The sequence below is a fragment of the Zonotrichia albicollis genome, chromosome 3 (genome assembly GCF_047830755.1).
Source record: "Zonotrichia albicollis isolate bZonAlb1 chromosome 3, bZonAlb1.hap1, whole genome shotgun sequence".
In the NCBI taxonomy this organism is placed as follows: Eukaryota; Metazoa; Chordata; class Aves; order Passeriformes; family Passerellidae; genus Zonotrichia; species Zonotrichia albicollis.
The window spans coordinates 98,944,594-98,965,524 of NC_133821.1; the positions used below are offsets into that span (position 1 = coordinate 98,944,594).

The window sequence follows — 20,931 nt, forward strand, 5'->3', positions numbered from 1 at the left end:
GTAACTCTGACTGCAAACATGCATGTCTCAAAAAAGAGAAGCAGCTCTGTGTTTGATCTCACCCATCCCTTCTGGAAACATGCACACAAGAAATCAGGAGGGAAATTTCCAGCCACAAATTTTTAGGCATCGTGACAAAATGTTCTCTATCTTACAGGACACATAGGTGGCCAGAGGGATGCTTCAATGTCAACTGAAAGGGAATAAGGACATGTATTGAAGCAGTACCAGCAGAAAAGCATTTTAACTATTTTTAAGGGTTTTCCAAGCATAGTGGCTCATGCTATGTAATCAGACAGATGCTACAGTTTTAACAATAGCAAGGACTTCTTTGCTGTAGGAGTGTCAGACCATTTGTCTGAGTCCTGAGCAGCTCCACTGTGAACAAAGTAAGTCTGGTTTGTACCTGCCAGGTATGCAACTCCTCCTTTTTGAATCTAAAAATGTGGGTTCAAGTCATGCAAGTGACCAACAAATACTGCAAATTTTATTTTTATTTCCTTGTTACAGAAACTAAATTAGCATATGCCTACATCTTAATTAAAACAAATTCACCACTGCAGAGAAAAAGTATTCTTTTTATTCTCTAAAGCACACCTGTGAACACAGAATGAAGTGTAATTCAGTACATAAAAGCTTCTTGGTGTACCTCTCACTGCAGTTTCTCCATTAGTTCTTTTAAAAAAATCATTAGATCTTAGAGATTTTAATATGCTTCCATAAGCTTTGCATCTTCTACCCCTAATGCAATTCACTTTTAGAAATCAGTTAAGAAGCTAAATCAAAAAGGCCCCGTAACTTTGCTTTATTTACAGATGCAATGGCTGAATTGAAATAGATTACAGTCACTCCCAGCACCAGCTTCCAATTCAAAGGATTAGTGCATTCCAAAATTTCTCTTTCAACTGTTTTCTAGAGGGGATTAAATTGTCCATAACTACAGCTATGTAGGTAATCCCAGCCACCTACATGAATTACCTTAGAGAAAATAAATGTGCTGACAAAAATATTTATAATTAACAAAATGAGAAACTCAACCTTCAGGAAGAATGGACAGAAGTTTGGTTTTGTGCTGCACTCATTGCTGACTATGGGAGCAGCAGCAGCAGTGTGGGAGAAGAGCAGTTAAGCAGGCTGGAGCCCAGAGCAGGTGTCTCTGGTTCCTCTGTGAGGAGGGCTGTATGTCCAGCTTTCATTTCCTTCTCCCTTTCCACACATCTCCCGTTATTACTTTTTTGTGAAATCATCGGGCAGATTTTCTGAACTGAGACAGCATGCAGCTTATTTCAGAGGGGAAGAAAATAACTGCATCTGCAGGCAGGCTGACTTGCATTATCTGAATAAAGACAGATCTGCTCCTCTGAGTTTTACAGTTTACAAATGGATGAAGGTCTTGTGGCAACTGAGAAACTACTGTAAGTTTAACAGCTCGGATGCACATATATTTGTCTGTTCTTACATACTTTCAAAACCCAATGGAAGGAAGAAGTATCTGCGATTCAGGTAGATCCAGAAGGATTTTTTTTCTTACACAATAAGGTAAATTACTTAGCACATTCCAGGTTAAAAAAATTACAGTAAACATTCAGTAACTGGAATGCATATAATATACAAGTACCATTACATTTACAAAGCTGTTCATGACAATTTTTCTTTCTATATTAAGCATAAAAAAGTTACAAGTTAATTCACAATAACCTTAGTTACAATGTTATTAAAATACATTGATGTTAATCATAAAAATATTTTACTATTTACATGTATATTGTATAAACCTTAACAATAAGAATATGCCTATTTTAGGATGCCTTAAATGAATATTTAGGCAGATTGGCCCATTTTATAGTGCAGTATCCCTGTTTTGGTCTTCACACCATGAAACTGTACCAGATTCACAGTATCTTTGCTAGTGCTTTGCTAAAAGGCTTAATCTTTTTATTACTTAAGAAGCATTAATTCATTCATTACAAAGAGTCAGTTTTATTTCCACTTTGTTTCTTATTAAATCCTACCCCCAGTAGTTCAGGACACTCTGCCTGGCCTTGAGCAATTTGGTTGCATTTCCACATAAGGCTGTAATTAATTTCATCAGTTATCACACTGTCTTGCTTGTAGTCTGGATGCTGCGCGATGAATTCCCTCATCCATCGAGCCACTGTCATTAACTCTCCTGCGGGCAAGAGCAATTAAATTTCACACTTTATACATCTAATTTAGCAGTAGAACACCTAGAGTTCTGTGCACTATATACACAATTACTGAGTAGCCCATGCTTTCATGAGAAACACATTCCTATACTTTTTGGTTTTCAAATATGGCTAAATGGCAGGCCATTTAATTGACAATTAAGCTTGACTTTTCCCTGATGGTCTAAAAGACACTTATCTGGTACAGTTTTCCAACTTTCAGATGTTCCAATGACACAATGCAGAGAGAAGTAGAACCTGAACTAGAACAGGTGCTACCAACAGACTGTACAGCAAAAGGTCTTAAACATTTAATTTAACAGAGAATCTGGCTGAGATGAATCAACAGACTCCCCTGCACTACTACATTTATATAGAATAAGTTTGTAGTTGATCCATCCAACTGACCTGCTAGTTTTGGTCAGTCAACCCTGGCTTATTACTCTTCCTCTGGCAGCTACTCTAGCAAAAAACAGGCTGGTTCCCAATTATACCAACTTCTGGTTTGTACACAGTGCCTCTGCTTCACTCCACAGTTCTTGGGTCGGTCAGCAGGTACCTAAGGGTCCCCAGCACCTCTGTAAAAGGTCACTGAACGACACACACCACTTGCAGGAGACTAGCAGCCCCATAAAGCTGCAGCTGGGGGCTGGCTGGACACTGGAGTCCAGGCTGCTGACTCTTGCTCCTGAATGCAGCACATGCAAGCAAACCTTAACTAATACAAGTTTAAGGTAATTCTGACTGTTTTAAGACATTAAGATGGGCTGATGGGATGCTCAAAGAGCCTAGAAAAACTTTCATGGCTAGCTACCAGAGCATCACCTTCACTGTGAGACTGGGAAGAGTCAATGGCTTCCACTACAGAAGTCTTCGGTTTAAGAATATTATAATAAAGCAAGAGGAATCAAGTTAGAGAAAGCATGAAGGAACACACAAGTAAAAAGTAAAAAGAATCCAACACTAAAAATATCCTAGCAGTGGTTTTGAACAGATGTACATGAAGACAAATCAGAAAAACTGCAGAAAGTATCGGAAAAAAAAGCAGAATGAAAAAGGTTACTAGAAATCAAAATGTGCTTCCAAAAACCAGAGGTAATGTTTTCAAGGAATGAGGCAAGATTTACACTTCTACATAAGAGGGCGGGAAAAAAATTACTCAAGAGGCTTTATTTATTGAAGGCACTAAAACTCAACATGCAAACTTTCTGACACCAAAGAGAAGCAGGGAGCCTGCAAGAAAGTCAGTGGAGGCAGGAGCTGAGTAGAGTGAAGCTCAGGAACAGACAGGTTTGCAGTGCAAGCAGGAGTGCAGCTCAGGAACAGACAGGCTTGCAGTGCAGCTCAGGAACAGACATGTTTGCAGTGCAAGCCGTGCAGGCGCAGCGCTGCAGGAGCAGGCTCCAGCACAGCAACACGGACCCCTAGTGGCCAGGCAGCCCGGCACTTCCCATCCCGGCCCCGCCGTGCCCTGCACACCCGCACTGGGAGCACAGCCTGCAGCTCTCAGGAGTGCCACACTGTGCCAGTACAGTATGGCATCACTGACTGCCAAAAGGTGTGAGACACTTTCCAGCAAGGAGGGGCAAAGGGAGTTGTACGTTCAGGAGCAACAATATACTGGAGAGGTCCACACAATTATGAATGCTGATGACAAGTGAGTCGATAAACATGATCCTACAACACAGGAACTAGAAGGTGTATCATGGAATAACTGTGAAGAGCATTTAAATGAGAAAAACTAGAGAATTAATTTTTTCAAAAAGCATACCACAGAACCGTGTAATTTCTTATTATATGACTTTAGGGGGAGCAAAAGTGTAACTACTTCAAGAAAGGTAAGGCAAAGATCATGGAAAGCACAGCTGTGAAGGCTCATCAAGCTCTGTGATTACTGCACTGCAGGCAGCCAGGAGAGCACACCAGGACAAGGACCACTCGATTGTGCTACCTCAGTACTGCTTGCATTAATAACTGGTGGTGGTCAGAGCTGCTGCCTGCCTAGCAATCTGCAGTCTCACTGAGTGGTGGCAGTCACACACCAGCGATACGAGGCCAGGAGGGTAAGCCCTGCTGTGCTGCAGGAGAGGAGGTGACTGAGGCTCAAATGAATTATGCCAGGGCAAGGTTACAGCCACAGCAGCTAAGGTGTCAGCGATCTTAATTCATGAGTGCTGTGTACTTTCTCACCATTTGAGAAATCTGAAAAATGGCCACTCTTTGTGGATGTGACTCATACTAAACAGGCTGTGGATAAGGAACATTTGATTTAAGATCAAGAGTAAACTGGAATAATCCAAAGCTCACACCTGAGAAACACTGTGGCACAGTAATACAATACCTAATGCTTTTTTATTCTGTAAATTCTAGTTCTTAAGAAGCTTCATTTAAAAGTAATTTCAGTTTGTAAGACCTGAACTATAAACCCTACATTCTTATCTACCTCACGCTCACAGCTTTTAGGTCTGTAAATACAGGAGCTGACTTTTGCAATGACTGCAACTTTGCACCAGGCAGCAAAGCTTTTCTTTGGTGGGGAACACCTGCAGCTGGTCACTAGGCCTTAGGGAAAAGGCCTGCTACAGTTATGGATTCCTTATTTTCTCAAGACCATTTTTCTGAAGGAAAAAACCCCAAACAACAGACAAGGGAACGTTTAAAAACATGTTACCGTTCTGAAGAACTGTTAATGTAGTGAATTACCAGATAAGACAAAATCCTGATTTCCACCTCAGCTTTGGAAAGGTCTTTACCTAGAAGCTTCTACAGCAATTTTCAGGAATTAAAGAGGAATGCAGCACTTTAGTTTAAAACTTGGGGCGGGGGGGGAGGCCTAAGAGAAAATCATTCTTGACTTAGGAGGCTAAAATTAACCATCTAGTTAAATTTTCATCAATGCAGTTATACAAGTGATTTACACAAAAAAAGTTAAAAAGTTGACACAGACTGAGCTAAGCACACATTTCTGAATTAAGTTTAGCCTGCATCTTTTACTTATTATACTGCTGCATTTTATGAAGATACATAAACAGTCATTATACACCTGTCTTGAAAAACATTGCAACGTGAGAATGACTGTGGAAGAGCTTGCTCTGCTCCCCCTTGAAGGAGTTCTGCTGCTAACAGAAGGACCTTCTTATCACTAAAGTCTAGGTCCCATGGTCTAGCAGACCTGAGTTTAACACTTATGAATGCTTTGGAGTCACACCAGTAGTATCAGGCAAGCTACAGACCCAGCCTCAAATACTCTTACAACACTCAAGTGACAAGGAAAGTGGACTGGTGTATGTTTAAACTACTACAAAGTGGACAGACGATACAGTGGCAAAACAGCAGTAAATGGTGTTGAAAAGCAAAATCGAGGACTGGGTATGTACTATCCTCTAAACCATGATTGTTACTCTATCAGTTACTCTGAATTTAAGTTCTAAAATGGATCACTAAACACTACAGATCAAAAATAGATAGGACAAGATTTAAGCTAGAGAACACACTCGAGTCCTTTGCTCTAATGATTTAACAGCTAACAAGACATCCACAGGTCCCATCAGTCTTATCCAATTAAAAGTAGAAAAATGCCAAGAAAGTCAATGTCCAAAAATATGAAACATACCAGAGGCTCTCTTTTTTATTAGCTTCAGGTAGTTTAGGATGCTGCATCTTGTATCCACATCCACTTCCATGTTTTCAAGATATGAATTCAAAATTGGGATCAAACCTGGAAAGACTCCTTCCTGTGTAAGAGAACAGAATCAGCATAAAACACACTCAGTCTGTTTCTGGAAGGGTAGAATAGGAAGTGTTCCAGGTAGAAGAGGCTATTACCTTCCCATTGATAATTGTGTCAATGCTCATTAAGGTGTACTCTTCTGCATCAGTGCTTGTCCCATTCTGTGCAGAGCCACATCCATCCAAAACAACATTTCCACCTTCACGTGTGACAAAGGGAAAGGAAAAAAATGGTAAAAAAGGCAAGACATGTGCTAAACATCCACAACAATGTTAGTCAGATTACTCTTGATGTGATACCTTTGCAGATATCTTTTCTGAAGTAAAACATTCCCTGTCGTACAGCATCTCTTTTCTGGGCCACCTTCATGTTTTCATCCACCTGGCAAAAAAAAAAATATTTCAGAGATCTGTGCTGTGATACTTTAGAAAAGTAGGATTCTACCAAAACGTCACATTTGTGTTTCGTAAGTTGAAATATCTACTATATTTCTTACTACTACATCACACAAGGTCAAGCTGTGAAGCTAAGTTTTATTTCATTCTTCAGTGTCCAGAACAAACCCACCAATAGATGACATTTTATTAAACTGGGTCTCCAGCAGAATAGGTAAGGGTATTGTGTTAGAACATGTTATGCTAATTTCAGTTTGGATGAAAACATAGGAACAGTTACAATTAACAGGTTATATCCCTTCTGGCAGACTTCTTTGCATATTTAGATGCAATTTAAATAAGTACGGAAGAAGAAAATTTCAATTTCCCTAGCCATAATTTCCTGCTTTTATTAACAAAATCACCACTGTCTTTAGAAGAATTATCACTGTATTAAACAAATGTTCAGAAACAGCATTCAAGTAAGTTTGCACGAGAACTGTATCTATTCCATTCCAAACATGTTAGGTATTTAAACTTAGATTGCCAGCAAAAAAAGTTCTAAATTTCAGGCTTCTCAAAAGTCCCCAAAACTATGTTTGCTCTGACATAAGCATTGCTCTGTCTTTCTGGATGGAAAATTTTGCCCAAGTTCTTTGGTAATTAACATCATACAGCTTTTGGACATTAGCTTTACCATATTGTCTTCAGAAAAAGGGATATTTCTCTGAATTCTTTGTCTGATATTTAACTAAAGGCTATGCAAAAGCTTCACTTACTTCTTACCTTCCACACCTTTGTTTTCAATTCACTTTATATTATGAAACCTATTTTCACAACAGGTTGTTTTGAAAGTTTGAAAGAACTCCAGTCCCAGCTGATGAGTGTTCAACCACATTCAATCAGACAGCCAAGATTAGTGTGAGATTAGCCCCATAACCCCCTATTATTTTATGTGAAAGAGGCAGGCTTACCAATGGTTGTGCAATTCTGTGTTGCATTACCTGCCAAATTGCTTGGCAAGCTTAAGCAATTTTAAGCCCCCCAGCCCTGCAATTCTGTTCAGGTTCTTTCAGCACCTGATCTCTTATTCACTCTTAACTGGTAGTTAAAATTTTTGTGCTTTTGAGACACTCAAATAACAATGTAATTATGTAATCTAACTGCTAAATTGCTGCATTATTCATGGAGTCTGAACTCCCTGACATCTCCTTTTAGAAGTCATACCAAATCATACCATGTATGAAGGTATGATTACTGTAAATTTATGACTTCAATATTTTTCTCCATTTTAATTAAAAAAACTCTATGAAAAGCCACAGGATACTGTGGCTATGCAGGATTTTCCAGTATAGTGTCAAAAGCCTTCTGCCCTATAAGATCTTTTTTAAAGCTACCTATAACATCACAGGAATATCCATCTAAAACGACATTTTTTGGTCATGTGCCTCAGAAAAAGAACATGCAAGGACAGTTTCACACAAAACAGTTCAGCAATTGTGAGGGCAAGATTAAAGAAAAAAGTACATTTTGCATGGCTTGTCTGTCTAAAGGCAAGCCACAGCTGTGACCAGAATCAGCAGTGTTTGTTTCCACTCAAGTACTGTGTAACACTAAGAATGCTGAACTCCCCCTTTCCCTCCCCACTACGTATAAACAAAACACAGAATAAGAGCATGAGACACAGGCAACATTAATGTTTAGTAAGCCTAAAGTTTTTGAGTTCCACATATTTCTCCCCTGCATGTAAAATGGAGGAAACATACCCTTTTCCCCCTTGTGACAATGCTATTTCTCAACATTTCTGCAGCAGTTCAGTGCTAGGCATCACAGAAATTCCTGCAGCGTTTGTTTATGTTTAATTCCATGAGACAGCAGTAAAATATTTGTTTAATAGTGTAGAGTTTAAATTAATCCAAAGTACTGGTAGAGATGAAAACTGACTGGAAGATAAAAATGACTGTTCTGTAAGTGGACAAGTATTATTTCCTAGCTTGCAGGGGATAAAAATCAGACTTGATGCCTTACATTTAGCTCTAACAGATCTGATCTTTCACACCTACCTTGGACAAAGGAATGAGAAAATCCAGTTTATATGACAGAATCACTCTGGTTAGCAATACCACAAACACAACATAAGCAGAGTTTTCAAAGTCTGTTAACTGGACCTAGACATGAGAGGAGCAGAGATTCTATTACTTTGGGGGGAACACACCCATGCAAGGCCAGCGAGGACAGTTTGATTCAGGAGCTCATGCTGGCACTCGAGCTCACACACGCTGCCCTCGCCGAGGGCTGACCCCCACACACAACCACCAGCACTGACTTCCAGCGCACAAAGCACACACAGGCTGCAACAAACTCAACCCTGCAATTCCATGCAAAGCACACTTGTGTTTCAAAAGACTAATAACCTGCACCTTCAGGCTCTCTAATTACAGAAGTATAGTAGCATTTAAATTTCCACTCTAAAAGGATTAAATTCAGAGAGCTTAGAAACAGACTACTATAGAATAAAAGGACTTTGTGAAAAAAAACAAAACTGTGACAGTGAAATTGTTCAGTACCAGGAAATGTACTAGAGAAATACAGTCTCTAAAAGCTAAATGGGGCTTTGTTTGCTGCTGCTTTAATACAAGCCTAATTCCTTTCCCCATCACCCCAAATCCATTAGCATGCGTTGATGTACTGCAGTGGATTCTCCTGTCAGTTACATTCCCACAGTCCATGTCTGATTAAATACTGCTGTCCACTTCACTTGCATCCAGCAAATCAAAGGGGAGAAAACACAGCACAAGTAATAGGAGTTTGATACTGGATGGCAGAATGCCTGGTACTTTTCCACTTAAAAGGAAATGTGCTTTTGTACATACTAATGTCTTCCTTACCTCCATAGGTCTGAATTCCACTCTCCATCCAATATCTGAATTTGGAGGTGGTGGCTTAAACCTCATTGTCTGCCAGTTTGTAGACTGAATATTCTGCAAAGCACATGAAATAATCTGTCACAATCAAGATGCACATCATTCTATAATATAATTGAAGAAAAATAAGCAGATAACTAGAGTCCTAGTGTTTTCTGTGGAACAGTGTAGCAGTTTGGAGAAATGGTTCCAAAGTAAGTGCTGTAATTTCCTAAAGCCCACAGTACAACTACCCAGCGTAGGAGCAGATATGTTGTACTTTCTCATGCTGTTTTGGCTGAGTATTATGCACAAGATACTAAGGGACTGGCATGCAGCTGACTTTATTTTTTCATGAGGGGCTGACACATCCTGAACAAAAAAGGCCTAATTTTACCACAGCTATTACCTCATAAAGCTGTAAAAGAGAGATTTCTACATAAATAAAAAACAAACCAGGTTTCAGGAAGCCTTAAAAATTGACAGTTCCCCTTTACATTTATATACATAGCTATAATTTAGGCCCTTCGTATTTTATTTAGTTTAAAGTATAAGCCATCACCTTCTAAATAAAAGATAAAATGAATAAATGAATGTGCTTATAACTGCAAAGTCATATGCCAAAAAACTACCTGAAGTGAAAAATTATTGAAAAATTCTTAGCTAATACAGCCATCCTCCAATTCACTATCATGAAGATAAGCAATTATATAGATATATATTTAGTAAATTCCTCTAAATTAGACATAACCTCAAAATGGTCGGATTCATTTGCATCATCTAGATGTATTTTCTCCTCAAACAAAGTCAATGGGTCTCGAATGAACAAGTGTGCAATATGCTGTGCCAAAAGGTGGTCAATACCTACAAAATGAAAATTCAAACAAACAATTCATACACATCAAAACAGGCTCTAGAAATATTTTTTTAACAATTTTTTTAACAAGACTGAAAGCATCTAACACTGAAGTGCTACCTCAGCCCACCACATCCTGTTTAAGTCATGACTTCAGGAAGGAAGGAAATGATTAAAAACAGCAAAACCCCCGAACCAAACAGATTCTTGTTTGGAAATGGCAGCTGAGTATTGGTGTAGCTGATATTCTTCCTGTTTTCTGATGCATTCTGTGCCATGTTTCCTAAAGCAGTTTGGCTTTCTCCATAAAAATAAACCATTAATTCCAGCTTGAGAAACTCAGTTTGATGCATTAGGGACAGTTTCTGTTACAAATGAATCTTTTTAAAAAACTCTCAAGACCACTCTGCACAGATACTTCCTGAGTAGGAAATCACTCTGAGGGCCGCACAATGTTTGTAACAAACAACAACAAACACCACAATATATCCCCACATACTGCAAACATAATTCTTAACCTGCTCATAATGAAGCAAACACTTACCTTCCTTTATTAGGTGCTCGTAGATATCTTTGTCTATTGTCAAATCAATGTCATTGTATTTCTCACCACATTCAGATAGATAACTGTCTATGGAATCATATCTGGATTTACTGATTCTATAATGGTTGTTCTTCAGTGGCTATATAATTTAAGAATACAATATTTTAACAGCTTGTTAACAATGTTACCTAAGTTTTGCTCACTAATGACACTTAAGTTGAGAATTACTATCCTATTTAAAAAACCCTACAACCTCAATTAAAATTATTAAAAGCACGGGTCTTAAATAGGCTCAATATAAAGTGATTCTGGAATTATGACTATTTTGTTTGCAGACATATATATCTGAGCAAAAAAATCAGTAATCACACATTTACTAGAATTCTCTAGATGTAGAAATGTTTTCCTGATGTAATATGACATTACCCCAAGCACCTGGAAAGCATTAAACAAATACCAACAGTTTCACTATGTGCACACTGTTAGAAATGCCCTTAAAATAGGTAGTTCAAGAAAATTAAATTAAATTAAATATATCAAGTAAATTTAAAAAATTATTAATTTTATGTTATTGTGTAAGTGCATTGAACGGAAATTCCTGCTTCGAGAAATTCTACAAGTTCTGTACCTGGCTCTATTGATTTAGTTCTAGTTTATACTACTCAACAGCACCCACTATTTAATCTAATGCAACTTTTGCCTTTTGGGCTCAAGCATAAATTAGCAAGTTTCCTCACTGGGGCCCTTTTCAGCTAGCTGTGGAAGACTGGGATTCCATACCTAATTAAAAGTATGTATTTGTTAACACAACCTGACCAACCAAGGCGAGTGTTTACACCATCTCTCCTGTATTTACCACAAACACCAACACACTTCCTCACTAGGGATTCTGATGAGCACAAGCAGACTCTGCTAAAGATTTAACTGTTTTGCCCCAAAAGCCCCAGATTGCTAGGAGGAGCACGGCTTACCTCCAGCCCCCGCTCCTCGCGCGTTCGGTCATCCACAGAGGCAGAGATCACGCCCCAGCGACAGTCGATGTCAGACACGTAGCCTCTGTAGAATGGAGACGCAGCACTCAGCGCCATCTAAAATGGAACAGCTGACATCAAAACAAAGGACAGGCCAAGGAACCAGAAGCAAAGCACAACCCCACTGGAAAGGGATCCAGAAGGAGCTGCAGTATATATATTTCAGTTTGACATCCAGCCAAAGCCCGAATAACCAGAAATATCTCAACTGCTGCCCCCGAAAAACACCTTGGGTCAAGGGTTAGCATTCCTGAAGTGGCTTCTGATGCTCTCCAAATGTTTCACCTCTTACAGATCAGCATTTAAGGAATGCAAAAATGACACTGGCAGAAGCACTTTTGAGACAAATCAGCAAGTATTCTGTTTGCTCACTTCCGAAGTTCACCTGGCAATTATTTTATTTTGTTTATTTTTGTTTGGCCAGGCACCTTAGTAACACAGCTGGAACATACCTCACTCAGAGTAGGATCTTCTCATCATTCAGACCAGACAAATACTTTATAAGCAAATACATGCTTATAAAAGGAACAAATTTAAATTACTTAAGCTGAAATCCTCTGTAGCACCACAGGGTTTTCAACACCAGTTGGAAAATTAAAAATTGTTTTAAGACCAAGCTTGCCTTGCTTTCATGAAATCTGCCCAAATCTATTTCTAAAACTATTTAACAAGAGTCTCACGCATGTGGGAGTGAGAGCAGAGGGGAAAAAATAGACACAAGGGCCAAGAAGGAACAGATATGATCTGTTTTGTGGTGTCATTTGCACATTAAATAGTTAACACGACTCATGAGGCAACCTAGTCTTCTCCCTGAATACCCAATTTGTGAGCTTGCAATTTGGGTATTATTTTTTAAATATATAGTGATTTCTGCTATTAAGGAAGAGTTCATCTGAAAGATGTCCATTACTCACCACAATGGGACAAATCGTAGCCAGCTGATCATAGAGATACCTTGCTTCAGAAATGCTGCAAGCCTGAAATGTTACCTGTTGGAAGATGTACAGTTGCTATCAAATTTCTATCATCATACAACAAGCACAGTCTTCCTAGATTTAAAATCAACTATATAATAAAATTTTTAATATACTAAAATTTTTAGGGTTTTTTTGTTTGGTTTTGTGTGGGTTTTCCCCCTAAGTCTTGGACACATTTCTGCCCTACCTATCAGTAGTGTTTATATTACAAGCTTCTTTCCATGTCATTTCCATGTTCATTCAGACCATAATGCTTCTATGGTGAGGCTGAATATACAAACACTTGCCAGAATCAAAGAAAATTGAGTTAACAACTAGAATACACACGGGTGAGTAATGCACCTTCAGGAAGTAAGCCAGGAACCTACTTAGAACAACAGTCAGACTCTATTGTAGATTTAACATTTGTTTTATGTGACGCTAATCCTGTTTTAAAGAACACTTCAAGATGCCTTTGATCCTGAAAAACTGTGGAGAAAAAAAGGGTATCTGTGTGTCTACTGTAACTTTAATTTAAAAAAAACTCCAGCCTTTTCTGTATTACAGGCTAGAACCCAGCAAAAAAATAGAAAAGAAATATTATTTGCAGAAGGCATTAATGCTTTGGAAGCCCCACCACAGATAGGTCACTGGAAAAGGTAACTCCTTTGTAATATTCTGGTGAAATTTACTCAGAGCACATCAAACAAAGACAGTTCTAGTAGCAGACCTTGCCCTCTAGACTTTGTAAACCAACACTTTATGAATTTAAAAAATGCAGAGTGATCAGTCTCAAAACTCCCTTTGTCTTAGCCGTTTATGTATTCACACATCAGAAGAAAACAGATGGGAATGTACACCTGTGCTATCAAAACATTATACAAGAGGCTTCAGCTCTAAACCAACAGCTCTGCTTGCTGTCCTGAAGAATTCCAGCTGCACACAGGCTTTCCTCTTCCACGTATAGTAATTAGAATGACAAAACACAAATTTTCTTCTCAGCTTGCCACTAAACCAAACTGCACCTCAAGTAAGACTAAAAAATAACCCAACCAACAAATCCCTCCAAAACCCCTGAGTTCACTGGATGGATTTTTTGGGGGGTGTTGATGATGGTGCTATAGGGAAAATATGGGATTTGTTTGTGTTTGTCTTTTAAAATCTTCATCCAATATTCATTAAAATATCCCAAATTAGAAACCAGCTGTGCTGTGGAGAAAATATTCCTTCTGTGTCTATCCTCCAAGTGGCTTGTTTTGTTTTTTCAGAAAAAAACCCCAAGCAAACAAACAAAAACCCAGGTGGTTAAAAGACAAGATTAAGTATTATCTTGCAGAAAAGCAGCTAAGTATGATTTCTCATCATTAATTTTGGACACTCAGCACTAGGGAGCCAGCCTTGGAGTGGGGGTGGGTGCACAGGACACCTACACTCTTCCCCAGACAATGATATTTGCCTCCCTTTTCCTTTTATGTTTATTCCAAACCACATGAAATCTGAGATTCAACATGGTTTCTAGGCAAATGTCCCACTAGGGAGGAAAAGGGCATGGCTGTCTTCTCCAGAAGGGCTCATGCTCTGCCAGCGCAGGCCATCCCAGCCCAAGCTCATCAGGACATTATTTTTACCTCTGGAAATGCATCAAACCAAGTTGTAGCTTGGTGTGCAGTACAAAAAAAATAGAAAACAAACCAAACCAACAAGACCACCCCCCAAACAGGAAAGGAAGTATATATACTACAAACTACCTTGCAAAAATAGGTGGGCAATACAGGTTTTCTTCTAGTCAGTTATCAGGAATTATCAGTTGATAGAGAAGCAGCTGCCAGCCTTTTCATTCTCCCTTTGATGATAGCAGGACTACCAAATTTGAATTTGGCCACTTATTACCAGAATGTAATAATAAAATGCAGCAGTATGCAATAGTAAAATAGTGCTCCTTTAATAGTGTTTTAAAAATTCATACAATGACTGAATAAGGATTTATTTTCTTAGTCTTAAATAAGAGAGATAGTATGAAACAAACCATGACAAACTAACACCTTGTAAAACCACACAGTATTATGTACACTTTACTGTCTCATCAGACTCACCCTAATTTGCCCTAGTGGCAAGAAACTATATGTAGCACCTGTCAAGAACTTTATTTGTACAGCTTTTGTAGTTTCTCAAAGGGAGTGATTTTTATGAGGTTTTCTGTCCTTCCCATGAAACAAGAAGAGCTTAGATGATTTCCTTTAATCCTATAGAGAGTTAACACCAGCCTCTTCCTAGCTCTGCTCCAAGACTGTGTTGGCAACAGGCACATTTTATCAAGAGTCAAATACACCATGATTACCTAAGGTGGTAGTGCCCAGCATCAGAGAAACATTTAAAGCAAACAGAAAAGGAAAAGGATTAAAGCACTCTTAATATTCAGCACCTGGATTTAAAGGGAAGATACTGTAAGACAGGAATATCTCAGGCATATTACTAAAAAACATAGAAAGTGGGCATGCTCAAATGAGAGAAAACAGAATCAAGAACATCTTCCAGTACATAGTCAGAGAACAGGATTTGGTAGATTTGTGGTACAAGCAGTAAGAAGACAACTCCTTAGCAGATAGCTAAAAATATTTAAGAATGAGAAATTTTATATAGCATGATGTTTGTAAATGAAATAAAATTATACAAAAGCAGAAAGCTACTTATTTTTAAAAATATTCTTACAACCTCTGGCCACTCCCTGCTTTTGCTGTTCTAAGGGTGCAGAAGAAGGAAAACACCCAAATGAGTAACTGAAAAACCTCTCCCATTTGTACAAGACAGCTCAGTTTCCATCGTCACAGTGTCCTTTGGTCATGCCTAAAAGATGAGCAGAGTAGAGGATGACCTTTCACACTCAAAGTGCTGGAGTTTCAAGAGCAGGTGCTTGATCAAATGAGGCTTGACCAGTTCAAGAAACTCTCTCAGCAAGTCATCCAGTTATGTTTGAATATTAACAGAAAAAAACCCCATAGAGCAAGTGAATAAACCTGGTGTATTGGACTGGCCCTGGCTGGATGCCAGATATCCACTAAAGCCATTTAATCACTCCCCTCTTTTGCTGGACAGGGAAGAGAAAGCGTAACAGAAGGCTTAAGGATCAAGGTAATGCCAGGGAGAGAAGACAGAATCAGTTAGATTGGCCAAGATCCCCAAGTCCAGCCTATGACTGAACATCACCTGGCCAACTAGACCATGGCACTGAGTGCACATCCAGTATTTCCTTAAACACCTCCAGGTCCAGTGACTCCACCACCTCCCTGGGCAGCCCATTCCAATATCTAATCACTCCTGTGAGGAATTTCTTCCTGATGTCCAATCTGAACCTCGTTAGGTGCAGCCTGAAGCCATTTCCTCTTGTTCTGGCGCTGGTTGCCTGAGAGAGGAGGCTGATCCAAACCTTGCTACAGTCTCCTTTCAGGCACTTGTAGACAGTGGTAAGGTCTTTCCTGAGCCTCCTCCTCTCCAGGCTAAACAGCCCCAGCTCCCTCAGCTGCTCCTCACAGCCCTTGTGCTCCAGACCCTGCCCCAGCCCCACTGCCCTTCCCTGGACTCACTCCAGCCCCTCAGTGTCTTTCTCACAGTGATGGCCCAGAGCTGGACCCAGCACTGGAGGTGTGGCCCCAGCAGTGCTGAGTGCAGGGGGACAATCCCTGCCCTGCTCCTGCTGGCCACACTATTGCTGGAACAGGCCAGGATGCCACTGCCCTTCCTGGGTACCTGGGCTCACACTGGCTCATGCTCAGCTGCTGTCAACCAGCACCCCCAGGTCCTCTTCCATCAGGCAGTTTTCCAGCCACTCTGTCCCCAGCTTGCAGCTCTGCATGGACTTGTGGTGGCCAAAGTGCAGGACCCAGCACTTCCTCTTACTGAACCACCTACAACTGGCCTCGTCCCATTGATCCAGTCTGTCCAGGTCCCTCTGCAGAGTCTTCCTACCCTCCAGCAGATCAACACTGACACAATTTGGTGTGGTGGAGCTCATTGACCAGTTACTGTCACAGGAAAAACAGCTTAACTTGGGGAAATTAATTGAATTCAGAACAAGTCAAATCAGAGTAGAGCAACCAGAAATATAAACTAAATCTTAAAATTCACTTCACTCCCATATTCTCTACTTCTTCCCCTCCCAGCAGTGCAGAGAACAAGCAGCCCCTCCTGCTCCTTTCCCCTCACACTCTTGCTTCAGTGTGGGGTCCTTTCCCTGGGACAGTCCTCCAATGAACATGTTCACTGCTCCAACATGAGTCTTTGTCCTGGCATCAGCTGGGATAATTACTTTTGTTCCTAGTGGCTGGGTACAGTTCTGTGTTCTAGATTCAGTATGGAAATAATGCTGATAACACTGATGTTTTAGTTCTTGCTGAGTAGGGCTTATTCTAACTTCAGGACTTCTCAGTTTCCCATGTTCTGCCAGTGAGCAGCTGCACAAGAAACCAAGGAGCACAGCTGGAACCTGAGCACAGCTGGCCACAGGGATAGCCCATCCCATACCATATGGCATCATGCTCAATACATAAACTGGGGAGTTGGCTGAGAGGGGCCAATTGCTGCTTGGGGACAGGCTGAGCATTTGTCTGCAGGCTGTGAGCAACTGTTCTGCTGAGCATCACTTTCTTCTCAAGTTTTATTCCCTCTCCTCTTCTCTTCATTACCACTGTCATTATTTTTTATTTTATTTCAATTATTATGTTGGTTTTATCTTGACCCACAAGTCTTGTTCTGATTTGCCCCTCATCCCACCAGGGCCAACGGGGTATATGTGTGTATGGAGGGAGCAATGGCATGGTACTTATTTGCTGTCTGGGGTTAAAGCACAGCAGCCTCTCTCATGGGCTACACTTAATTAACTGCTCCAGCATGGGTCCCTTCCACAGGGTCCAGTCTTTCAGGAACTGAGTGCTCCAGCACAGGTACTCCATGGGGTGACAGGTCCTGCCTCCTTCGTGCATCCACCTGTTTTGGTGTGGGGTCCTCCAGGGGCTGCAGGTGGATCTCTGCTCCAACACCAACCTCCTGCATTACCATGATCTTCACTGCAGGCTCCGGGGGCATCTCAGGTCTGTCACCTTGAACACCTCCTCCCCCTGCTTCTTCACTGACCTTGGTGCCTGCAGAGCTGTTCCTCTTACATACTCTCATTCCTATCTTCACCTGCAGTGTCATTGCACAGTTTTTCCCCTCCTTCTTGCTGTATGTACCTCAGAGGTGCTACCACTGTCACTGGTGGGCACAGCCTTGGCCAATGGTGGGTCTGTCTTGGACCAGCTGGCATTGGCTCTGTTGGACATGGGAGAAGCTTCCTTCTCATGGGAGAAGCATCTTCTCAGAGCAGCCACCCCTGCAGCCCCTCTGCTAGCAAAATCTGGCTAAAAAACCCCAATATATTTGGATTTTAAGACTAGAATACTAGATATACCACTTGCTCTTTTATCTCCCTTTTTGCCACACTGATGTACAATGCATCAGTTGAAGAAAGTGAAAGTAGACATAAGACAAATCTTAAAAAGGGAAGTGTTGAGAGAAGACAATGTGTAGTAAGATCTTGAAAGCAAATGCACTTTACCTGGAGGCAGCAGTTTCCCATTCCAAAACCCATGGCATCCATATATATGTAGTCTGGCTTAGCTGCCTTTGCTGCTTCTCCATCATCATAAGGAAATGTTTCAATGAAAGGTGATGGTGTGTTCTTATCTTTAAATACTGCGTGGAAAATACAGGCACTCAGTAACCCAGAGCATGAGACTAAACAATCACTTTGAAAAAGAACAAAGATAAGACTGATTTTACTCACTTGGTACATTTATCACAACCTTCTCTCCTCTTCGGTGTCGAATATTTCTGGTCAGTGTACTACAACAAAAGAAAAAGTTTTTTGAATGATATGAAATTTTCTCTTTATGTAAATATTTTTGCACCTACTTTCTAAACAATTTTTAGGGTTTTGGAATGTCAAATTTCTGTTTTGAGCACTCTCCTTCAGGATGCTTCTTCTCCTAGTTTTAAGGTAGACTGTAAAAGATATAACACTGAATTTTTCTTCAGTAAAGTCAGTCTTATTTTGATGGACTTCACAGTACTATTCTAACAAACAGTAAAAGGCGACAGACCTGAAGAATACAAGGCCAAGTTAAAAGGTATGGTCAGTTTTAAAACACAATGATTTTCATTGGCTGAAGTCTCACTTTACAGTGAGAAGTACATTTCAGAGTAACTAAGGCAAGCTACTGGGTTCAGAGATGTCAGTGTGACATACCTTAGGGAGAGCTGGATTAACCATGATGGAAGCATTTAGGCACAGGACTTCAAACTGGAAACACTTTTGCAGGAGCAAAATCAACACTTTTTGCCCCATAACAGTGTGAACTATTATACAAAGTTCCTTTAACTTAACAATTAATTTTCTTAACACACTTTGAAAAGAAAATACATGTCATCACAACCACTTCTGTCCAAGTCCTTCTGATATCTGCAGCAACCAGCCACAGTGCTCTCTATTCCAGTAATGTAAAGAATTTGCAGATATGTCTATGATATTTAGGTAGAGACAAAATATTTGATTTCTCAAATTTTCCAAATATTCTTACCTAAATCTAGGATGTTTATTGATGGCTTCATCTGGAAAAAAGAGCGATTTTGAAGCTCCTCCTTCTACTGGTGTTGGCATACAATCCGGCAGTGTAAACCCAGGACAGCCTAACCTATGTAACACAACAATGAGATCCAAGCTGTAATGAAAACAGACTGTGAATTTAGAACGGTCAGATGATCAGAGATTAGGATTCTAGTGGAGAGCCAGCCAACAACCACCTTCCACAGTAGTTAACACAGCCTTTTGTTTAAAAGAAACCCCACTAGTCTATCATTAGACAGCAAACAAGGACGTGCCCAGTGGCTGAAGCAGGAAACTTCAGTACTATGTGGGGTACACGTATATTTTAGTGTGTTAGTGCTTGTTATTAATATTGACATGCAGCTGCATTCTGTGCTTCAAAGTTTATCTTGAGGATACAGGCTGACTGCCAAAGAAAGTTATCCAGCCTTACTCTTAACCATCTACCCCTTCTAAAAGATATGCTAAACCAACTCTAAGAATTAGAGGTAGTTTCAAGTGGCACACATGTCCTAAGTCTTATAACCCTTCTAGAATGCTGAAAACCTCTAGGAGATGAAAGTCATAAGCAAAGAAAAATTGTAGCTATTAAGGGTAAAATGCTGATAGATACACAAGCTAATCAGAATACACCCCTCCCCTTTGGGAAACTCAATTTTAAGTTTCAGAGTCGCCTGAAACAAGAATAAGCTCTCACTACAGCTGGGACAAAGGAACATTTGACAAGGCTGAGGTAAAGTAGCAGATTAGTTTCTCCATGTTGAACAGTAAAAAGGGCAAAGATCATGTTGAAAGGCTCTAGTATTTGGATAGTTAAAAAAAGTTAGCTGATAAAATTACAAACTACTCAAAATATCACGAAACACACTTCTGAGAATATTATTTATGTTCAATATTGTTTCTTCTTCCTGGTTTCAGTAAGTTGTCCTACAACTTGTAAAGCCAGCTTCATCACCTACCTAAGTGCTACACTGTAAACTGCATCCCTCCAGTCCTCAAGAAAGAAAACTTTCCGGGCCAGCAGTGGCGGCTCACAAATTTAGGAACTAGGGACACCTATTTAGTATCTAAGCTATAATTTTTTAATATTTAAGCATTTTCAAATAGTTCACTTTTAACTCAATTATTTTGATTTGAATAAGCTACCTTCTTTACCTTTCTTCTGTCAGCACTCTAATTTTGTCTTTTCAATTGCACAGATTTTAATATACATGTGTACATGTCCAGATGCACACAGGCATACATACATGCTATTGTACAGACAATGTGGCAAAAACCTTCAACCCTATGAAACCTCAGAAATACGTGTTAGCAAGACTCCAGTCAAACCAACAAGAACTTGAATGGGAAGACAGCAAAAGGCAGAAATAATAAAGTAAATTAGGCTAGCCTAGGGAGAGCAATCTCTGAGGGATGAAAGTATGTTTGGAATGACCCATAAGACATAAACAAACTACATTTCATTACTTACTGGCATTCAGTGAAGTCCAAAGTACTGCTCCTACAGTGATGTAGAAAGTATTTATCTGTATCTACAAAGGGATTAACAACTCCTCTCCCTGTATTCCCTGCATGACTGGGTCCAAAACATTTCTATGAAAAACTTATTAAATGACATAATGTACCTGTAAGGTTGCAGGGGAACCTGCAACTACTGATAACTACTTAACCACTGGACGTTAAATAAACTCTTATTACATCTAGTATAACTCTA

The 20,931-nt window shown here is 39.9% G+C and overlaps 1 protein-coding gene across 1 annotated transcript in view; it reads right to left on the reverse strand.

The window, feature by feature from the left end:
• Positions 1–476: 476 nt before the first annotated feature.
• The window catches only part of GCLC (glutamate-cysteine ligase catalytic subunit), a 36,708-nt gene continuing 16,253 nt past the window's right edge, over positions 477–20,931 (reverse strand). The window contains exons 4-16 of the mRNA XM_005486000.3: positions 19,192–19,305; positions 18,399–18,457; positions 18,171–18,307; positions 12,539–12,613; positions 11,565–11,681; positions 10,594–10,732; positions 9,945–10,057; positions 9,179–9,271; positions 8,354–8,458; positions 6,216–6,297; positions 6,012–6,115; positions 5,800–5,920; positions 477–2,170 (exon numbers count right to left, since the gene is read on the reverse strand). Coding sequence (XP_005486057.2) covers positions 1,965–2,170; positions 5,800–5,920; positions 6,012–6,115; positions 6,216–6,297; positions 8,354–8,458; positions 9,179–9,271; positions 9,945–10,057; positions 10,594–10,732; positions 11,565–11,681; positions 12,539–12,613; positions 18,171–18,307; positions 18,399–18,457; positions 19,192–19,305 — 1,465 coding nt within the window. The 3' untranslated portion in view covers positions 477–1,964. The remainder of the gene's footprint in view (positions 2,171–5,799; positions 5,921–6,011; positions 6,116–6,215; positions 6,298–8,353; positions 8,459–9,178; positions 9,272–9,944; positions 10,058–10,593; positions 10,733–11,564; positions 11,682–12,538; positions 12,614–18,170; positions 18,308–18,398; positions 18,458–19,191; positions 19,306–20,931) is intronic.